Source organism: Prionailurus viverrinus, chromosome A3, assembly GCF_022837055.1.
Source record: "Prionailurus viverrinus isolate Anna chromosome A3, UM_Priviv_1.0, whole genome shotgun sequence".
Taxonomy (NCBI): domain Eukaryota; kingdom Metazoa; phylum Chordata; class Mammalia; order Carnivora; family Felidae; genus Prionailurus; species Prionailurus viverrinus.
The window spans coordinates 121,386,270-121,404,977 of record NC_062563.1 but is presented as its reverse complement, the minus strand read 5'-3'; the positions used below and the strand labels follow the sequence as shown (position 1 = coordinate 121,404,977).

Here is an 18,708-nt window from a genome sequence, read left to right as displayed (position 1 = left end):
ACGTCTCTCCTGTGATTGTGACTGCCTCCTCCACGCAGGGAGCCCTTCCCTAGCCAGCTGCTCTCCCGAGTGCCACGTACACCTCTCCGGGCGCCTGTCCTCTGCTGTACCACTCACCGTCAGCCTGCCGGGAGCCATGTGCCCTACTCCCCCCGGAGCCCGCTTTCCCCCTGCGAGGGTGCCCCCCACGGCCCCGCCCGCTCTTCCCCAGGCCCTGCTTCTCGAACCCTGCCTTTCCACGTCCCGTGCGAGGCGGGCAGGGGACTCACCGGGCCATCGAGGCCGTGCTGGGCGGCTGTTTTCTTCACCTCTGGCTTGGACGCGATGATGAGGTAGGTCTCGATGCCCTTCTCGTCCAGGTACTCGCAGCGGCTGCCCCCGTCGCCCGGCTCCACATCGAACTCGCCCTTTAGGCAGTCCATGGTGCTCTGGGAGATGTGCACACGCCTAGACGGCAGCAAGAGGCCCGGGACCGTCAGCGGAGGGTCGGGCCACCCCGAAGCCCAAGGCTGCCGGGGAGGCGGGGACACACGTGCCACCAGAGCTCCAGCCGGGGCGCCCCGGTGCTAACTGGCTGTGAGGGCCGTGTGGCCCCTGCCCCTCTGGGCCTCAGTGCCACATCCGCGAAACAGGAAGGAAACACCCTCAGGCTGCCCGCAGCACCGGGCCAGGTGAGGAGCGTAGAAGGCCGCTCTGAACTCGGTGGTGATCCTACCGTTATGCACCTCATATGGCTCCCACCCGCTGTCAGGGGGTTGTTACCCGTTTCTGGGGAGTCACCACTGAGGGACAGAACCCTGACTGCCCCGGAGGGCCGCTCCCTGACCCAGGCGGGGAGGGTTCCTCTGCGTCCTCGGCCCGTCCGCCCTGACTGGCTGCTGGTATAAAGGAGCTCGAGCCAGGTGGGCACCACGTCAGAACCTGTTCCTCGGGTTTGGCGCCCTGCGGGGAGCCTTGGAGGCTACGTCTGTGCCGGCATCTGTGGCCCCACAAGGAGAGGACGGGGACGAGGACACATGGCTGCAGAGGCCCAGGCAGGAGGCAGCTGGGCCCGGGGCAAGCAGGCAGGCACCCCGAGGAAGAACACTGCTCCTGGGTGTCTCCCGGCTGAGTCCCAGCCCCGACGGATGGACGGTCCCCTCCCTCAGCACCCACGCCCGCCCACCGGGAAGGAGATGCTCGCTCACCCGGGGATGCCACCGGCCTCCATCTTGTTGGCCACAGTGACATCAGTGGACCACACGTCATACTGCCAGCGCTTCTGGCCCAGGACGCCCCCCAGCACCGTGCCTGTGTGCACCCCCACACGCATGTCCACCCCAGTCTTCGTCTTCTCCCGCACGTACCTGCCAGGCACACACGGAAAGGAGGAGGGTCGGGCATGGCCGTGGCAAGGTGGCCGGCCCTCTGTGCCCTGCGGGAAGAGTCCTGCACTGGCTTTCTCCCACTCCAGGCCGAGGGCACCGCTGGGCACTCCACAGCTCTCTGCCTGCACTTCAGCTAAGTGACCTGTGGCTAGGGGTCCAGCAGGTCGGCCCGGGCCCAGGCTCGCGTCGCGAGTTAGCGTGATGGGGGTGCAGGCAGGAAGCCACAGAATAATGGCCGCTACCTCCCCGCGTCCACCTGTACCAGGCGCCCGCGCAACAGGGAAAGCTGCCCCGAGGTGAGGGAAGTGGAGGTGAATGATCCTGAACTACCCACCCCCCACACGTTCCCAGCACAGCATTTGTGTCTAGGCCAATGTCAGAGAAGCTCTAATCCAGAAGATGGTAACAATGCAAAACCGCCCTCTGGTGTTAAGGTGTCCCACGCCCCCGCCCCCACCCCGGCCTCCATCCTGGTGGTGGGGTGGGAAACTGCAGCAAGGAGCCCCCTTCCCTCCTGGTGCCTGATCCCAGCCAGGGCCTGCCTGCTGGGGCCTCTAAGCCACCTGCAATGTGACAGCGACAGGGGAGGGCGAGGGGGGAGAGGGCAGCGTCCTCCCAGTGGCGGAGGCAGGAGCCCTGGCTGGGAGCCCAGAGCAGAGGCCGGGGCCCTGTCCCACCTCTGCTGCCCCACGTTGCCGCCACACTCGGACTTTCCGACCTGAGACGGGCCTGGAAGCTCACAGTGAGAAAACACGAAGAGAAGGGACGGGGAGTCTGGGGGGACTCCAAACCAGCGTGAGGAGGTGTGACAGCCTTTACCACGACTGCCACTTCTCTAGAAAACAACAGTGGATGCAGGCTGGGGCCCTCAGAGGCCACAGAAGGCTTTCGGCCCCTCAGCTGGCAAGAAGGCGAGCCACGTCCCCCCTTCCCAGAGCCGGGGGCTGAGCCGCCTGCTGACCAACACGGCACCCACGTCCCGTGGGGGCCTGGGGTGCGCCGAGCCCCCACGCCGGACCACGGAAGGCCCGCCTCTCCCGCGGTCCAGAGCCCCTCCCCCCAGAGGCCCCCACTCACGAGATGGCCTCCACCATGGCGAGCCCCATAAGGATGGAGCAGACGGCGTGGTCCTCCCGGTAGTCGGGCAGGCCGCAGATGCAGTAGTAACAGTCTCCCAGGATCTTAATCCGCAGCTGGTGGTATTTCTGAAAGAACAGGGTGTGCGGCGTGGCTCTGAGTCCCTCGAGGACACGGAGGGCGGGCAGGGGGCAGAGCAGGCACCCGTGCGAGGTGACCGTGGGAGCCCCGAGGGTGGCCCCCCGGCGCGCCGGAGGCTGAGCGGGGGCCGGGTACTCACAGCCGCCAGCTTGTCAAAGCGGGCGAAGAGCTCATTGAGCAGCTTCACGAGCTCCTGGGCACTGCAGGCGGAAGACAGCTGGGTGAAGCCCACGATGTCCGCAAAGAGGATGCTGGGAGAGCAGGGAGGGCGCCACTGTGAGGCTCCGGGCAGTGTGCCTGGCCCCACCACCAGCTCCTGCCCCAGGACCACAGCAGAGGGGTCCCTGCTCGACCCCAAAGTGGCAAGCCCCTGGCACTCCCAGGGCGAATGCGGGGCTCTGACGTTTAGTTTATCCTCGTGGGCCTCTCCTCTCCGGGCCTCCTTCCCCCACGCTGCCTGTTCCTGCCCCGTGATGAAGTCACCCGTCTTGGTAGGAACACAGCTGTTAGCCCCTAGCCGGCCCAGAATGGCTGGGTGACCTCACAGACGTCACCCCCGCACTCTGGGTGACGTCTGTGCGATGATGGGGACTGACTACATGGCCCAGACGGCTCATTCTCGGCATTGGTCTGCAAGACTGCTCCCACGGGGGCCGAGGCTCACACTGAAGGCGTGGCCTAGCTTCTAGTCCTGGGGGAAGACTCTGGAATCCCACAGTGCTTGACTGACCCCACAAAGCCCAGCCCCTGTTCCGCTCTTGGAGCCCAGGCCCACGGGCCGGCGCACCTGACATTCTCGTGGCGATACATGTACATGGTGTTGAACTGCTGCTGGTCCTTTTGGCTCTCGTCCTTCTTCATGTCCTTTAGCATCTCGTCAGCCACATGCTTGGGCAGGATGGAAAGCATAAGGTTCTCCTGGGAGGAGGAGGAGAGGGTTGGTGGAGAAGCAGGGTCTGTCTGGTCTGCACCCTTCCACGGGCAGGTTTGGATACTTCCGGGAAGAAACACCCTGATGCTGGTGACACACATCAGCCAGGAACCAGCTGACCTTCCACAGGGCCTTACAGGGGCCTCCCCCACACTGGGAGGCAGCCGGAGGCCCAGAGCAACAGGCTCAGGGCTGTGACGGCACACCTTAAAAGCCCTCACGGGAGTCAGAAATCCATGAAGAAACCCAAGCTTGGTTCTGTACCTCCAGAGTGTCCTCAATGCCACAGGAAAGGTGGCAGATCCTACGTGGACCCGTTCTCTCCTGCACCGGGAGGGTGCAGGATCTGGGTCACCCACCCCACCTTGCACAGAGCGATCACCCGAGAATTCTGACTGAACATGACTGAAGACCGACTAGGTGCCAGGCGGCATGCTATAACGTGCCAATGCCACAAAACGAGCGAGTCGCTGCCCTCAGAGGGCTGAGGGTCTCATGGGGATGGGTAAGCAGGCCCAGCGCAGTGCATTACAGTAAATGCTCGGACGGGAGAGGGACAGCGGGCAGTAACAAAGAAGGGTGGGTGTCAGAGTCTGCCGGGGGTGTTGGGGGCAATCAGGAACACTTCCTAGAAGTGAGGCTAGCCGACTGACATGCTGGGAACATCTCGTCAGAGGGAGCTGCTCACACCAGGCACAGAGACCTGGGACACGAGGTTCAGGGACCTGCAGCGGTTTCCATGGGGGTGGGAACAGGGAACCGCGGCCCCACGGCTAGGTTTGGGGGGGGGGGGGTCCACACTGCCACCTGCGGGCCAAACCTGGCTGCTGCTATTTGCACAGATAGTGTCTCGCGGGGGGGCGCCCCCAGCCAAGCTCGTTTGTTTACATGTCACCTCTGGCTGCCCCCTCACTCCAACAGAGTCGAGTTGCTGTGACAGAGAAGACGTGGCCTGCAAAACCGAAAGGGGTTTCTGGCGCTTTCCAGAAAACGTCTGCCGACCCCTGGTTCGCATCCTGAAGGGCCCCATGTGCCAGGCAAGGAACAGGGAGCTCCTTCCTGAAAGCTGTGGGGTAGGCCCAGTGCCCAGGGCTGTGACACAGGAGGGCGGGCCAGGTGACCAGTTAGCAGTCATCTTGGCAAAGTGGGGCTTGGTGACGGCTTGCATCAAGCAGGCGGGACAGGCCCGTGGCTTGGGCCTCTGGGTGGAAGGTGCCGGCCTCTTTAAGTGAGGAATAGAGAAGGAGAGAGAGGTGAGGGGAAAACCAGGGCAGATTTGGGACGCGTGGCAGGCAGACACTGAGCTGGCTCATGGGTTGAGCCTGCAGCCCCGCAGCACGGCTCAGGTTGAGCAACAGGGACAGGGGACAGGAGACAGCCCCCGGGAGTGGGTGCAAGGGGGTGAAGCCAGAGCCAGAAGCCCAGGCAGGGTGCTGTGCCAGGAACCCTGTGCCCCAAGATGGGAGGCAGGTGACGATGGGGAGAACCTGAGGTTCGCAGGATAGAGGCCGGGAAGTGGGGCTACGGCGAGGCTGAGTGGAGGCCTGCGGGGCACAGCAGCGAGAGAAGAGGGGAGGGGGTAGGGGAGGAGACCGAGGCAAGACTGGGAGCAGAGGCACGGCAGGGTCTGACCCCAGCGGCGGAGTGGTTCTGAGGGAACCATGCCGCACAGGGCAGCGGACAGGGAGGAGGAAGGCGGGCAGGCATGGGAGGGCCAGGTGGGCTGTGTGTCGAGTGCCGGCTGCCGGAGCCACCTGGGGGCTACGCCACGAGCTGCTGCCTGGCCTGCCCAGGGGTTACTGGACCCCAGAGGAACACAGGCTTGGCAGGGACACCAGCCTGGTGGGTACAGGGCTGGGGGACCTCGTCTCCCACCAGGGCCCTGGGCAGGGTGAGGGCCCCAGGCACGGGGGTGCACCGGGCAGGGTGAGGGCACCGGGCTCCTGTTCTCCCTTGTGTTCAGCGGGCCCTGAGGCCAGAGAACCCAGCTCTACCTGTACTTTAAACACACCTTCTCTGAGGCAGGAGAACCAAGGTGGGGAGGTTCTGCTCCTCTCCTCCGGGTGGGGCAGCCCAAGAGGCTCCCCAGGGTCTGGGCAGAGGGCTGGGGCCTCATCTCCTCTGGGAGAAGTCAGCTTTGCTGCAGGGACAGCCCCTGCCCTTCCGCTCCCGGACAGTCTGAGACCAGAGCCCCCGCCCGCTCACCCATCGCACCACAGGAAGGTCCCTCCCACTTATCCCGGTTTTCGTGGGGAGAATCGGTCTTCTTGCGGAAATCACACCGTCGTAAGCAAGCGAGGCCCCCTCGGCCCGGCGGGCCTGGCACTTACAGCGACCACCGTTATTCTTCCATTCCACAGCTGTCTCCAGCACTGCTAAAACCCTCACGAGCAGCAGCGTTGCAGGGGAATGAGAAGCCGAAATAACCCCAGTGTTATGACCTCCATCTGAGCCCAGGAAGGAGCAACAGGGTCTCCTGGATGCTGCACCCCGGCACACCCGTCTGCCCTGCCGGTGTGCGGCGAGGGGGCTTCTGAAACCAAACTAAACCTAGGCACCTTGGAGAAAGCGCTCAGCTGGGGAAGAACAGGAGCCTCCGGGAGGATTTTCGAGAAAAGCCAGAGAGACCCGGGGCCCTGCGGGCTCTCAGGGCAGCCTGGGGGGAGGAGGCAGGCTGGGAGGTGGCAGTGAGCCTGGGGCTGGAATCCGGGGTCGTAGTCCCCGCCCGAGTGTGAGGCGCGCTGGTCTGTGCCAGGCCGACAGGGACAGGAGGGCGTGGCGGTTAAGAGCCCGACAGCCCAGCTCCCTCAGTTCCCTATACTGCCACCGACTCACTGTGTGACACCAGGCTGCCGCTAACTCCCCTGTGCCTTGGTTTCCTCGTTGGGAAGGCAGGACGAAGTGACCCTGACCCGAAGGCACTGAGAACGGTGCCTGCACACAGCAAGTGCTCAATGTATTACAGCTCTTCTGTCACCTGAGGTGAAGTGTTACTGAGGGCGTGGGGTCGGCAGGTATCTCAGGAAGATGAGGCCTAAACCTCCTTTGGGCTTTGAAGTTGGCCACAGGTTTATAGCTTAAGAGTCCCAGTGGGGTGTTCAAGGTGAGCAGAAAGTCCTCGGCGTCACTTGGCCAGGAGTAGGAGCTCTGTCTGGTCAGGCACAATGACGGAGGAGATGCAAACAAGGGTCCCAGCTTCCATGCGTGTCTTAGCCTTTCTCTCCCTCCTTCCCCACCTCCCCTCCCCACACCCACGCCCCACCAGAGGTGCATGCAGGTGCTCACTAGGGGGAGGAAGAGGCAGATGTGTGAGGAGCGTGGGGGGCACCCGCCAGCCTGGGGAAGAGGTCGCTCAGGTGTGTGAGCCAGCAGGGGGCGCGGGACACCAAGGATTAGGAAAGTCACAGTGCTGTGCTGGGCCAGCTTGTGCAACCCCAGCAGCCGTTACCCACACGGTCAGGCCTTTCCCGCCCTCTCAGACCCTGACCCTCCAGAAGAGCTTCTCTGGGTTCCCTTGGAGCCAGACTAGTCCTGAGAGGTGCTTCGTGCCCCTGACCACAGTCCCAGTTTCTCTGAAAACACAGCCAGGCGTCTTCAGGGGTGCAGGGCCACCCAGAGCAGGTGCGGGATGTGGCTTGGCCTCCCCGGCATAGAGGCAGAGCCCGCTCTTCCTAAAATAGCAACTACTATATGTTTCGGAAGTCATAAGAATGTTCCAAGTCTCTGACCCATCAATAGCTCTCCTGGGAATTTCTCCAACAGAAATAATCCAAGAAAAGTAAAAAGATGTGTGTGCAAGAACTGCACTGTAACCTCACTTATACTCGAGGAAAAGACTAAGTGGCCCAAATGCCCAGCTGATGGCTCATTCGACCGGGACTCATCCTTCAGATGGAAGATTATGGAACCTCAGAAGTGACCATAATGAAAAGTGCCACGATAAGAAAACGACCAGACAGCAACCGTATCCTGAGAAGGGGACCACAGACCCACATGTGCATCTGAGTCAAGGCGGAAGAGTCTGCACGAAACACAAAAGGGTAACTTGATCTGGCGAATGGAATTGAGAAAACCTGAAATGTTTTTCAAAACTGCTATATGGTTATACTGCTGGGGCTGCTTTTTCAAAATACTTTCTAAACCGGAAATAAACACAAAACTTTCTGTTGCCGCCAGCTGTGACCCTGACCCCAGCTTGTCTGTAATAACCGTTCCTGCAAGTCCGGGGGTGGGGGGCGGGCTTTGGACCCCCATGTCTCCTTGGGTGTGAGCTGAGGGAGGAGACTGATGGCCGGGGAGGACCCCTGCCCCACCGCACAACGGAGAGGAGGCAGAGGCCCTCTTAGGTTGCCGAGTGACAGAACAATCACCATAGGCTGGTTTCTTGCTGTAGCTCTCAAATACCACAACTCACTGGGCAAATGGACACCAGTGACCAATATCAAAATCGTCCCTCTTCTTTGCTAAGACTTTCTCATCTGCCCTCGACTTTTACATACGTGTAATACTGTCTCCATTTTGCAGGTGACCCAACCAAGGCATGGAGGGGCTAAATGGTTTATCCCAGGTTCCTCAGAGTTAGTGACAGACAGCACTGGAACCCAGGGCTCTTTGACCAAAAGAACGGGTGGTGTTTTCTTCTACACCAAAGGATGTGCTTTTCACACACGAATTCTCCCACCCACACTGGACGCTGTTCCGCTACAAATGTGAAGGCACAAGAAGTGCCCAAATCTTCCTAGCAAGGACCTGACAACACTGTTCTAGAAACCCAGAGGTGAAGCCCAGAGGTGAGCCCACTGGAACATTCTGTGGGCCCCAGTGCTCATGGAGTTGTTAGGGCACCTGGCTACTCCTTGCAGACGGGGGCTGAGCTGAGACGTCCGCGGTGCCCCAGCACGGGGCCCGGCAGCATCCCAGACCACCTGTGGGGCTCAGGGAGGCCAGGCCGGGCCAGTGGCAGCTGCTGGAATTTCTTCTGATGGGTCAGCAGAGGAGAGGAGGTGGGTGCTGCTGAGGTGGACCCCCGGGCCTCCATGACAGACCTGGGCAGGCCTCAGTGACCTCCCTCAGCCTCAGTATCCCCCCCGCCCCTCACTGGCTGAGGGCACGAGAAAACGGGCCAGTGCTGTGAGGCCCTGTCTCAGTGACTGGCAGTGGACCCTGAGTGTAACCAACAGGGCCAGACATGAGGGCCCGGAGATGCTGAGCCACCCCAAGTCTGTGAGGGAGGCCAGCTGCGTCAGTTCCAGAAGGCCTCTGCTAGGACACGTGTGCAGTGTGATGCCACCCAATGGACTGAAAGTGGCCCAAGAACACGCGGTTGATGTGGGGAACTTGGCATTCGACGCTGCTACCTGGAGGAGAAATATATGGGGAGTCCCTGGACGTCGGGCTCAGGGAGGTCCCTGGTTCGGCTGAGCCATCCCTCAGGACATTAGGACCCACGACCCAGTCTGGCCTTCGGAGTGGCAGCCTCAGCATCACCTGAGGGTGGTTCCTCAGGAGGCCCAGATACCCTCAGGCAGCTCGCAGTTCACCCAGGCCCTCACCGGGGAGTGACCACAGGGTGTAGGAGCCTGAGGCCAGGCATCAAAGGGGGGCTGAGGAGCTGGGAACCCGGCCAGAGGAGTGGGGGCTCTGCAGCGGCACAGAGCGACCTTCACGTCTGAGGACGGCAGTTGTATGGAAAAGGGAGGAAACTTGCTCCGGAGGTCCCCCCGGAGGCAGCTAGTGATGGAAAGCTGTGGGGAACAGACTGTTGCTTCAGCGTAGAAAGAATGTTTGAAGAGTCAAAGCAGTTCAGTCGAAGAATGCGCTGCCCTGAGAGCTAGTGAGCTCCTGCCCCGGATGCTGGGTGAGCAGGGAGTCAAGCGCAGGATGGAAGACTAGCCCGGGGACAGGGAACCACCAGACTCCGTAAGTCTGGCCTGGGGCCCTGCGACATGGCGCCACACAGAGAGACGGAGAAGGTGGTGAGCTGCCTCGCTCGGTCTCCCTCCGGTCCTGCCGTGCTTGGATGGTTATCCTAAAAATACACGCAAAGTCAAGGCCGTGACCCTCTCTGGGAAAAGAACCAAATAAGCCAAAAGAACGAACAAGCCCTGAAAGTCTCTAGTGGGCCTTCTGGGTACAGCAAAAAAACTACCCAGATCCTGGGGAGAAGCACCTGAGGCCCGTCCTGGGCGGTGTGCCACCCGGGGACCAGGGTCGGCGGGGGGGGGGGGGGGGGGGGGGGGGGGGTTGCGGCTGGCTGGGGCGCAGCGCGCGTCCTGGGCCTGGGATGGAGATCTGTAAACACGCATTTGCTGCACTGCTCAGGTGAGCAGTGAGCCCCTGACCGGGGCGGTCTGTCAGCATGGTCCCCCCAGGCTCTGGGAAGGAACCAATCGAGCCTCCTCCTCCTCAGTGGTGACTCAGGCCAGGCCGCGCCTCTGTGCTGGCTCAGGATCGAGACAGAGGCAGGAGGCCTGCGCTGTTCCCAGGGGCCCTGATGAGGCATTCAGGAGTTCATTACAGCAAGGTGGCCGGCAGGGATCTGGATACATGAGCTTGGCTGATGAGAAGCTAAGTTTCTGCAACATCCTCGAAAAGGGGGCAGCGGCAGGGAGGGAGACTTCAATGGAGAGAGAACTCAGCAGTGATCTGGTGAGATGCTGCATGAAGCAAACATGTAAAGTCTGTATGGTTGGGCCTCGTGTATGCCCACGTGTGCCCTATACATGTGCTGTGTGTACACACACGTCACCACAACCCATCACGGACTATGAGCAGAGACACAGCTGTCCGCAAACACATCTGTTCTGGGCCTGATTTCTCCAGACTCTTAGAGCTTCCGGGCCGCTTCGAAGCCAAAAAGGGCAATGGACTCCAACAGTGCCCATCCTGACCTGACCCGCTGGGCAGAGGAGGCAGCAGAGGAAGGAGATGGGGGGCAGGAGGCCCTGGGCAGCTAGCCCCGGGAGGTCAGAGCCCAAACGGCTCATCTCTCCCTGATGAGAGGGCGAAGGACCACAGCATGTAAAATCTGGAAACTCCAGAGCCGTGCCGGGGGGCAGGCAGCCACCATCTAGACTAGGGACCCACATGTGCTACTCCGCCCAAAAGACACGGTCACAACCTCACTCAAAGAACAGTCACTGGTCGTCTCTGCAAGTCCCCAAGCTAAATGCTGGGCAGGTCAAAGGTGAAGAGTACTCCTAAGAGCTCGGGTGGTCAGGGCAGTCAGGTCACCTGAGAGTGACTGGTCTCGGGGGGCAGGAGTGCTATGCTGTCTTCAGCCAGGGGTGTGGGAATTCACAGGGGACGAGGGGCTGTAGCACTCAAAACCCAGCATCTCTTTAAACAAGACCCTCCAATGTGAAAACAGGCTCTGAGCCAGCATCCCCAGGGTCTCTCAAGATGTCGGCTCCAAGAAGGAAGCAGGACCACACTTAATCTTGGCATTGTGGGAGCCAGACTAACAACTAAGTCACCACCAGGACATGTCACCTGGAACAGAACAGAAGTTGCACAGAGCCAGGGGCAGCCCAGAACTCTTACCCTGCTGGAGGGGAAGAGGGGACACAAACCATGGGACTTCGGTCACTTGCCCGGAGGCCTGCCTAGTCTCTAGAGACGGGGGCCAAGGTGACTGCAATTATCAGGAGATTGCCCTTTAGGCGCAAATACGGTCGCGTGTGTGGAATCTACAGCCCTCGCCTAGTGTGGCTATACAGAGCAGGTGCCCCTCAGAGATCTGGTGAGATGCTGAGCCGTCAACGAGGAGACGTGGCCCGAGGGGCAGGCCGTCACCCTCTAGCACAGCACTGCCAGAACTTTCTGCAAAGAAATGCTCTGTAACCTGTGCTGTCCAGTATGGTAGCCGTAGTCACTTGTAGCTGCTGAGCACACGAAGAGTGGCCAGTCCAACAGAGGAAGTGAGTTTTAATTTTTAGATTTTAATTCATTTCACTGAAGTAGCCACACGTGCCTAGGGCTACCACGTCAGACAGCGCAGCTCTAGAACGCCGCGGCACGTAAATACGGCTTCCGCGCCCACCGTGGGTAACACAGAGCCGCTGCCTAGAGTGCCGCCTTGAGAACAACGCTGCAGCCGCCTCTGTGATCCATGGGAAAGAGCTCAGTATCCGCTTCCGACCTTGACCTGGAAGCAACAGCTCAACCCACCCCGGGCACGAAGTTTCCAGTGGGTTAAACAGACCCGCTCTCTACTTGTGAGGGTCGCTCGTGGTTTGGCTTCACTCCCTCTGCCTCCTCCCAGGGGAGCAATAAATCTTGCTGGTGCTTTTCCCAAACACAGCTCCCACCTTCCTCTTCTCCCTGGGCCTCCCCTCCGGTCCCACTCCAGGGCTGGCGGGGCTCCTGACCTCCCCCCCCCCGCCCCCCCCCCCCCCACAGGGCTGGCCTGGCTGCTGACTCTGGTCCCTCCCACACCAGGGATGAGCCACTGCAGTCCGGGGAGGACTCCCTCCACCTCCCCGCTCACCCCTCACTAACCTGCCTCTGCCCTTCCACGTGGATCAGGACTCCATTCTCCCCACCGCACACTGGCCAGCACCCACTCCTCTTCCTGAAAAGCCACCCAAGAATCCACATCCACCTTGTTAAATCCAACTCCGAACACACCTCTCTGAGCCTCCTCAGCAGGTGCTGACGCCCTCCACAGCCACCTTCCCCGGCGCCCGGCGCCATGCACACTACTTTGCGCTCACAGCTGCTCTCCTGCTGCGTATTTAAGGAGCCGCAGAAATGCAAGCTCCCAGCTGTGCCCCGGCCAGATCCTCTGGGTTATACCGTCCTGTGTTGCTTCTGCCCTCTGGGCGCGTAGCGCCATGGTCCCGGCGGCACATGCCAGGACACAGAGGGGCTTGGCGTGCCGAGGCAGTCGCCGGGGAAACGGAGTTTCTACTGGGTGCTTCTCTCCTTGTCCCCCTCTGGCTGCCTTCTGCAAGGCCCTGAGAGCCTCTGGGGCAGAAGAGAGGGTGCAGGTCTGAGACTCACGTAGCAGAATCACCTCCTATTGTCTTCAAGGAGAAATGATAAAAGTTTCCCCAGGTGCTGCCTGGTTGCCAACTGGCGTTGAGCTCCCCAGCCTGAGGCGCTGTCCTACAAGGCCCACCATCCTCGCCCGGGAGGGCCCAGCAGGAGTCTGCAAATGCAGGCACAGCCCTTCCAGCCTGCCAGACGTGGGTTTAGCGCGCAGGATGACTGCCTTCCTGGATGTCTATGAGACATCTCCACCTCAGCGGGTCCTGACTCTCCACCCCCCACCGAACCCATTCCTCACACCATCCTCCCCATCTCCGTAAAGAGCCACCCGCCCCTCCGATCGCCTCCCTCCGGGCTAAAATCCCGACAGCCATCACGGACTCCCCACTCCCCCATCCCTCATGCCACTCAGCAGTGAGATCTGTTGGCTCTGCCTTCAAAACACACCCAGAATCCTTCCCCTCATCACTTCCATCCTGGTCTAAGCCATTATCCGCTCTCCCTAAAATTACTACATAGCTTCTAACTGGCCTCCCTGCTTCCACTGCTGTCTCTTCTCCACCGGCAGCCAGACTGATCCATTTAAAACCTACAACCCTCGGGGTGCCTGGGTGGCGCAGTCGGTTAAGCGTCCGACTTCAGCCAGGTCACGATCTCGCGGTCCGGGAGTTCGAGCCCCGCGTCGGGCTCTGGGCTGATGGCTCAGAGCCTGGAGCCTGTTTCCGATTCTGTGTCTCCCTCTCTCTCTGCCCCTCCCCCGTTCATGCTCTGTCTCTCTCTGTCCCAAAAATAAATAAACATTGAAAAAAAAAAATTAAAAATTTTTTTTCAACGTTTATTTATTTTGGGGACAGAGAGACAGAGCATGAACAGGGGAGGGGCAGAGAGAGAGGGAGACACAGAATCGGAAACAGGCTCCAGGCTCTGAGCCATCAGCCCAGAGCCCGACGCGGGGCTCGAACTCCCGGACCGCGAGATCGTGACCTGGCTGAAGTCGGACGCTTAACCGACTGCGCCACCCAGGCGCCCCTGAAAAAAAAAAATTTTAAACCTACAACCCTCTATATGTCCATCAAACTGATGAATGGATACATAAATTGTGGTTTATATACACAATGGAATACTACTCGGCAATGAGAAAGAATGAAATACGGCCTTTTGTAGCAATGTGGATGGAACTGGAGAGTGTTATGCTAAGTGAAATAAGTCGGGCAGAGAAAGACAGATACCATATGTTTCACTCTTATGTGGATCCTGAGAAGCTTAACAGAAGACCATGGGGGAGGGGAAGGAAAAAAAAAGTTAGAGAGGGAGGGAGCCAAACCATAAGAGACTCTTAATAACTGAGAATAAACTGAGGGTTGATGGGGGTGGGAGGGAGGGGAGGGTGGGTGATGGGCATTGAGGAGGGCACCTGTTGGGATGAGCACTGGGTGTTGTATGGAAAGCAATTTGACAATAAATTTCATATTAAAATAAAACCAAAAAAACAAAACCTACAGCCCTCCAATGTCTCCAATCTCCTTCAGGGAAAAAGCCATGGTCCTTACAAGGTCCTACAGGACTTGTTCCTCATCATCTCCCTCCTTTACCTCCTACTTCTCTTCCTCTCACTTCTACTCCACATTCACCTGCTGCCATGATGTCCTGTGAACGTACCTCAGGGCCTTTGTACTTACTGCTCCCTCTCCCTGGAACATGGCATGGCTCACGCCCTAACTTCCGGTCTCTACTCAAATCTCACTTTATCAGAAAGGCTTCTCTGGCCACACAATATTAAATAGCAGCCTTCCTTCACCCCCAGGCAATTCCTATGCTCCTTCTCCTGCTTTGCCCACCACTGTCCTACCTCTAATAGCATATGCTCATTTATTTAATATCTATCTCCCCCACTGGAATCTGTTCTGCTTACAACTACATCCCTAGTGCCTAGAAGAATGCCCCAAATATTTGTGCAATGCTCTCCTTTAGACCTTCTAACAATCTTATTCCAATCTCATTTCACAGACAAAGAAACGGGGCCAGAGGGCATGATAACTGACTCAAGGACACGGGGCAAGTAAGTGGCCTGGCGAGGATGTGAATGCAAACCTTACTCCTGAGCCCTGCGTTGTCAGATCCTCCCATTTCCCAAGGTGGTCAGAAATGCAAGTTTTTACATAGAATGTCCAAATCCTTAAGTATTAGAAATTTAAAACTCTGGGCAGGTCCAACAAAGCCGATGCCCACAGGCCAGATGTCCAGAGACTACAACTGAAACGCCTAGTAAACAGAACTGAACAGAAGCCGTGGCCAGGAGGGAATGCGTGCCAACCCTTCTCTGGGTTTGCTGCGATGATTAAATGAGATAATCCAGTAAAAATGCAGCCCCGGGACTTGACACCAGGTAACTGTCCAATCAACTACGCCATTATTAAACAAGATGTCGGTCCCACAGCCAGAGAAAGGCGGGGATATTCCATAGCTGGTCATGGGCAGCAGACGCTAAAACCGGGGATATAAGTGCCGTGGCAGGATGTGACCCCAGCAGGGCCCCAGCTCAGAAGCCACGCCCCCCCATACACAGTGCCGTCTGCAATGCTGTCATCACCACCAGGGCCCGGGTCTACCTGACACAGCAGATGTCCTCCCACTGCCAGGAGCGCGTCAAGGCTTTAGAACAACCTGTGCTCCGCGGGCTCATCACCTGCATTATCTAAAATGCGGATTTGTTCTAAGTGCTGAAATGCTAGAATGAAGAACATCCTGTGAAATCCAAGAAGTGGGGGGTGGGAACCCACAGAAGCACGGATTTCTACGCCACACCATGGGAAATCCGTCTTCTGGCTTTTCCCAAACCAAGATACATTCAAGGCTAAAAACGAAAACGTACAACTATTAGCTATATTCACGAGTGGGCATGTGAGGAAGTTAAGACAGCAAGTGTATTTCTTGGTTGACGTTGGGATGAGGGGGTCCTCTGTGGCTGTCTAGTAGACGACGGGTCTGCCCCACCCGCGTCAGGTGCCGAGGGCACAAGAGCCTGGCCCCAGGCCACCACACAGCAAGAGGCAGAGCTGTGGCGCAGTGGGACCACGTTCCTCCCACCCCACCAGCCTCCTCTCCCCCGGCGGCTCCCCAGGAGACGGGTCCCCAGCCCCAATCTCACTGTTGCCAGGACAACAGTCACGATGGACAACTGAGGACAAGAGGTAGCTGATTTCTCGGTTCTTCTCGCTCGGTCTCTGTGTGTCTGTCTCTCTCCCGCCCTGACTTCCCTCTTCCCCACCAGCCTCTCGTGAGAGCAAGGCTCAGGGGCGGGATTAGTCTCTGCCTTTACCCTCACGGCAAAAGGCCTCGAAGGGAACAGTGAAGCAGGCGTGGGCAGAGTGCAAGGAGGGACATCAAGAAGACAAGACACAGCCGAGCTTACGAAATGGCAGCATGCCAGAATCCCAAGCTCGGGTGCTCCCGGGAGAGAGGTTTGTGGCTTTTATGGTAAAGGGGTGGGTCTTCCCTCCAAGACATGCTCAAGGGCGGAAGGTCCTGCACCTAGGGAAAGACTCCACCGTGAAGAAGAAAGGCCATCCCTGGTCACAGTGACCCTGGGCTTTGGGTTTAAGTAAAAGGAAAGGCAGAGCAAAGTGGCCATTCTGCCCTGCGTGTCCCCCCAGGAGCTAAGTGGAAAACCACCCAGCGTCAGCCTACACCGCACTCCCTAGGGCGCCCCGGATGAACATGACCTGGCCCTCACTGGGGCCGGTGGGTGGTTTTCTGACCTAGACTCAACCCTGCACGGTCAGCCCTGGGCTCTCCCTCCTCACCTCTGAAGGGTGGGGACAGAGGGCAGCCCTCTCTTCCCTGATAAGCACAGGCTGACCCATCTAACGGAACGTGGTCTGAAGGAAGGGCTGGCTGCCCTCTGTGCCATCCCGTCGTCCCTCCACCCTCCGCCGCTTCCTTGACTTCAACCACGTCCCCCTCCCTGGGAAGGGAACTCGGAGCATGAGATCCAGGGGAGCTCCTGATTCTGCAGTTTGCACCTGGCAGTAGGTATGTGCCGGGTGGATTTCCCCGATGCCTGTCGTTCCCAGATGGCAGCTGGGGCGCTTAGCAACCTGCAAGGTCCCCAACTAAACTCTGGTGTATGGCCGCAGGGGAATAAAAGAAAACAACCCCCGTTCTTCAGTCCCCTGGGCTTCCTGCTCTACCTTAACGGGCCCATGGAGCTGGGTCCTCAAGTCCACTTTGACGGCCATGTGTCACAGGTAAGGGCCATGGAATGCCTACAAAGTGAGACACGAGCATGCCAGGGCCACCCTCCCGGACCTCAGCTCCGCAAGGACCTCAGAGCTGTCCGGCCCCGCCCCTCCCTGCAGAAAGTAGCCTGGAGCCAGGGAGGCTTAAGCAGGAGTGACTGGAACCTGAGACGCCCATGCCTCTTCTCTTCACCACCCGGACATGCCCACCTCGGGGGCAAAGCAGAAGGGGAAGCCTGTGCACCAGGCCCAGGGCTGCTTTGAACCTTCCCTGGGGACGACGGCTGATGTCCACCTGTTGGGAGTTGCCTGCCCTTAGCAGGAGGCTGGGAACTTTCACATGAGAGAGCAACCTCCCCGGTGACAGCAGTAAAGAAAACCGAATCAGAGGATCTGGGGTGGGATCCCCTGGGCCTCACTAACTGAGGAGGGGCCGAGGCCCAGAGAGGAGCCTGCCCGCTGGAGGCCACACAGCCACCAGGGCAGGACTTGCCCTCAGCACACGGTGCTTCCTCCCAAGGCAGTTTAGAGGACAAGACAAAGCCACGCCGACAAAATACAAAGCGGGATGCGGATCGTAAGCCAAATTCTGAAATGGAGCCGCCCCTGCAAAGGAGATGCTGAGAATTTAATTGGGCATTTTTTTTACAAAGGCGTTTAAACACCGTGAGTGGATACTGTGGCACTGACCTCAAACAGCTCCTCAAACGGGAGCCACGTCCAAGCCAGCTTCTGTTTCATCTCCTTCTAGGACTTTCTGCAGCCCGTTCTAGCATTTTCACCCCGTGATCTCATTTTTATGCTCACCAGCGGCCCTCACAGGAGGACAGTGAGATGGGACCGCGGGTCTCTGCTCCTGGTCCGCCCTCGGCCAACTTGCCCGGGAAGTCAGGTCAGCCCCATGGGAGGCAGCCACCTGGGTCTCCTCCCACCTCGACATCCCTGGAGCAGGAGCCAGTGTGACAGCAGCAATAGCACTAAAGGGCCTCGCCATGTTTGACTCTGCTTCGTGTCCTTACTTCAAGTGATTCCCCAACAACCTGATGAATGGCACCATCTTTAATCTCCCTTTTTCAGAAAACTGAAGATGTCACACCGTGAGAAGGTGGGAAAGCCAGGTCTCACTGTTGCCCAGAAAACGCTGGAGGAAGCGTCGGATGTAAATCCCAGGGCCAAACTCACCGGCAGGACTTGCCTCTGGTGCAAGCTTCAGACTCTCACGGAGAGGAGCATCCAGCACGCGGTGTGTGTGTGCACGGATCTCAGGCTCCTGTCCTTCCGGGCAAGGAAAGGAACCTACTGCTCGGGGCTGTCCCGATACTCACCAGGTACCCTTCTCTGCGGTTTTAAAAATCAGGCTTGGGCGTGGGGTTTTCTTTTGAGGCGATGAGTATGTTCTGGGACCAGACAGAGGTGGCGCCTGGACAACCCGGGGAAGGTACTCGACTGCACACTTTTACGTGGTTAACTTTGTAAGAACGCCCCCTCCGCGGAAAGGAAAAAGAGAAAGAAGCAAAGCAAACCCGCAAAGTTCTAAAACCTTTCCTAGCTGAGCACACGACTGATCACGTTTGTATTTTTTAAAATTGTTTTTAAAAGAAGCACCCAAACGATGGGAAGTTTGGGGGTCTTTTCTATACTTCTCTGTTTCTGCACACTTTTATCCACCAACAGCAGCACGACAGTAGTCAGTGCGAGTGGCTACGGGGTCCAGACACGGCGCTGAACACGCTCTTTACATTTAATGTCCACAGCAGCCACAGGACACAGCCAGAAAGGCTCGAATATCTGGTTCTCGGCTGCTACTCTTATATTCTTATAAGAATTCTTGGCTGCTTTCTACGAGAATCCTCTACGAGAAAGAGGCGGTACTTCTATAATCAGAAAAACATGGTTTTAGGACCCTCTCAAAACACAGAAGCACAAAAGACTTGAAAGAATAATTGTCTATCAGCGTTTTTTT

General features: G+C 58.6%; 1 protein-coding gene across 3 annotated transcripts in view; it reads right to left on the bottom strand.

Moving 5' to 3' along the window:
* ADCY3 (adenylate cyclase 3) overlaps positions 1-18,708 on the bottom strand; it is a 91,402-nt gene that overhangs the window by 18,368 nt on the left and 54,326 nt on the right. For 2 of the 3 annotated variants that reach the window (XM_047852734.1, XM_047852733.1), the window contains exons 4-8: positions 3,373-3,503; positions 2,725-2,836; positions 2,445-2,572; positions 1,188-1,346; positions 270-447 (exon numbers count right to left, since the gene is read on the bottom strand). In XM_047852734.1, the coding sequence (XP_047708690.1) occupies positions 270-447; positions 1,188-1,346; positions 2,445-2,572; positions 2,725-2,836; positions 3,373-3,503 (708 nt within the window). The remainder of the gene's footprint in view (positions 1-269; positions 448-1,187; positions 1,347-2,444; positions 2,573-2,724; positions 2,837-3,372; positions 3,504-18,708) is intronic. The other variant, XM_047852735.1, reaches the window with a different exon arrangement.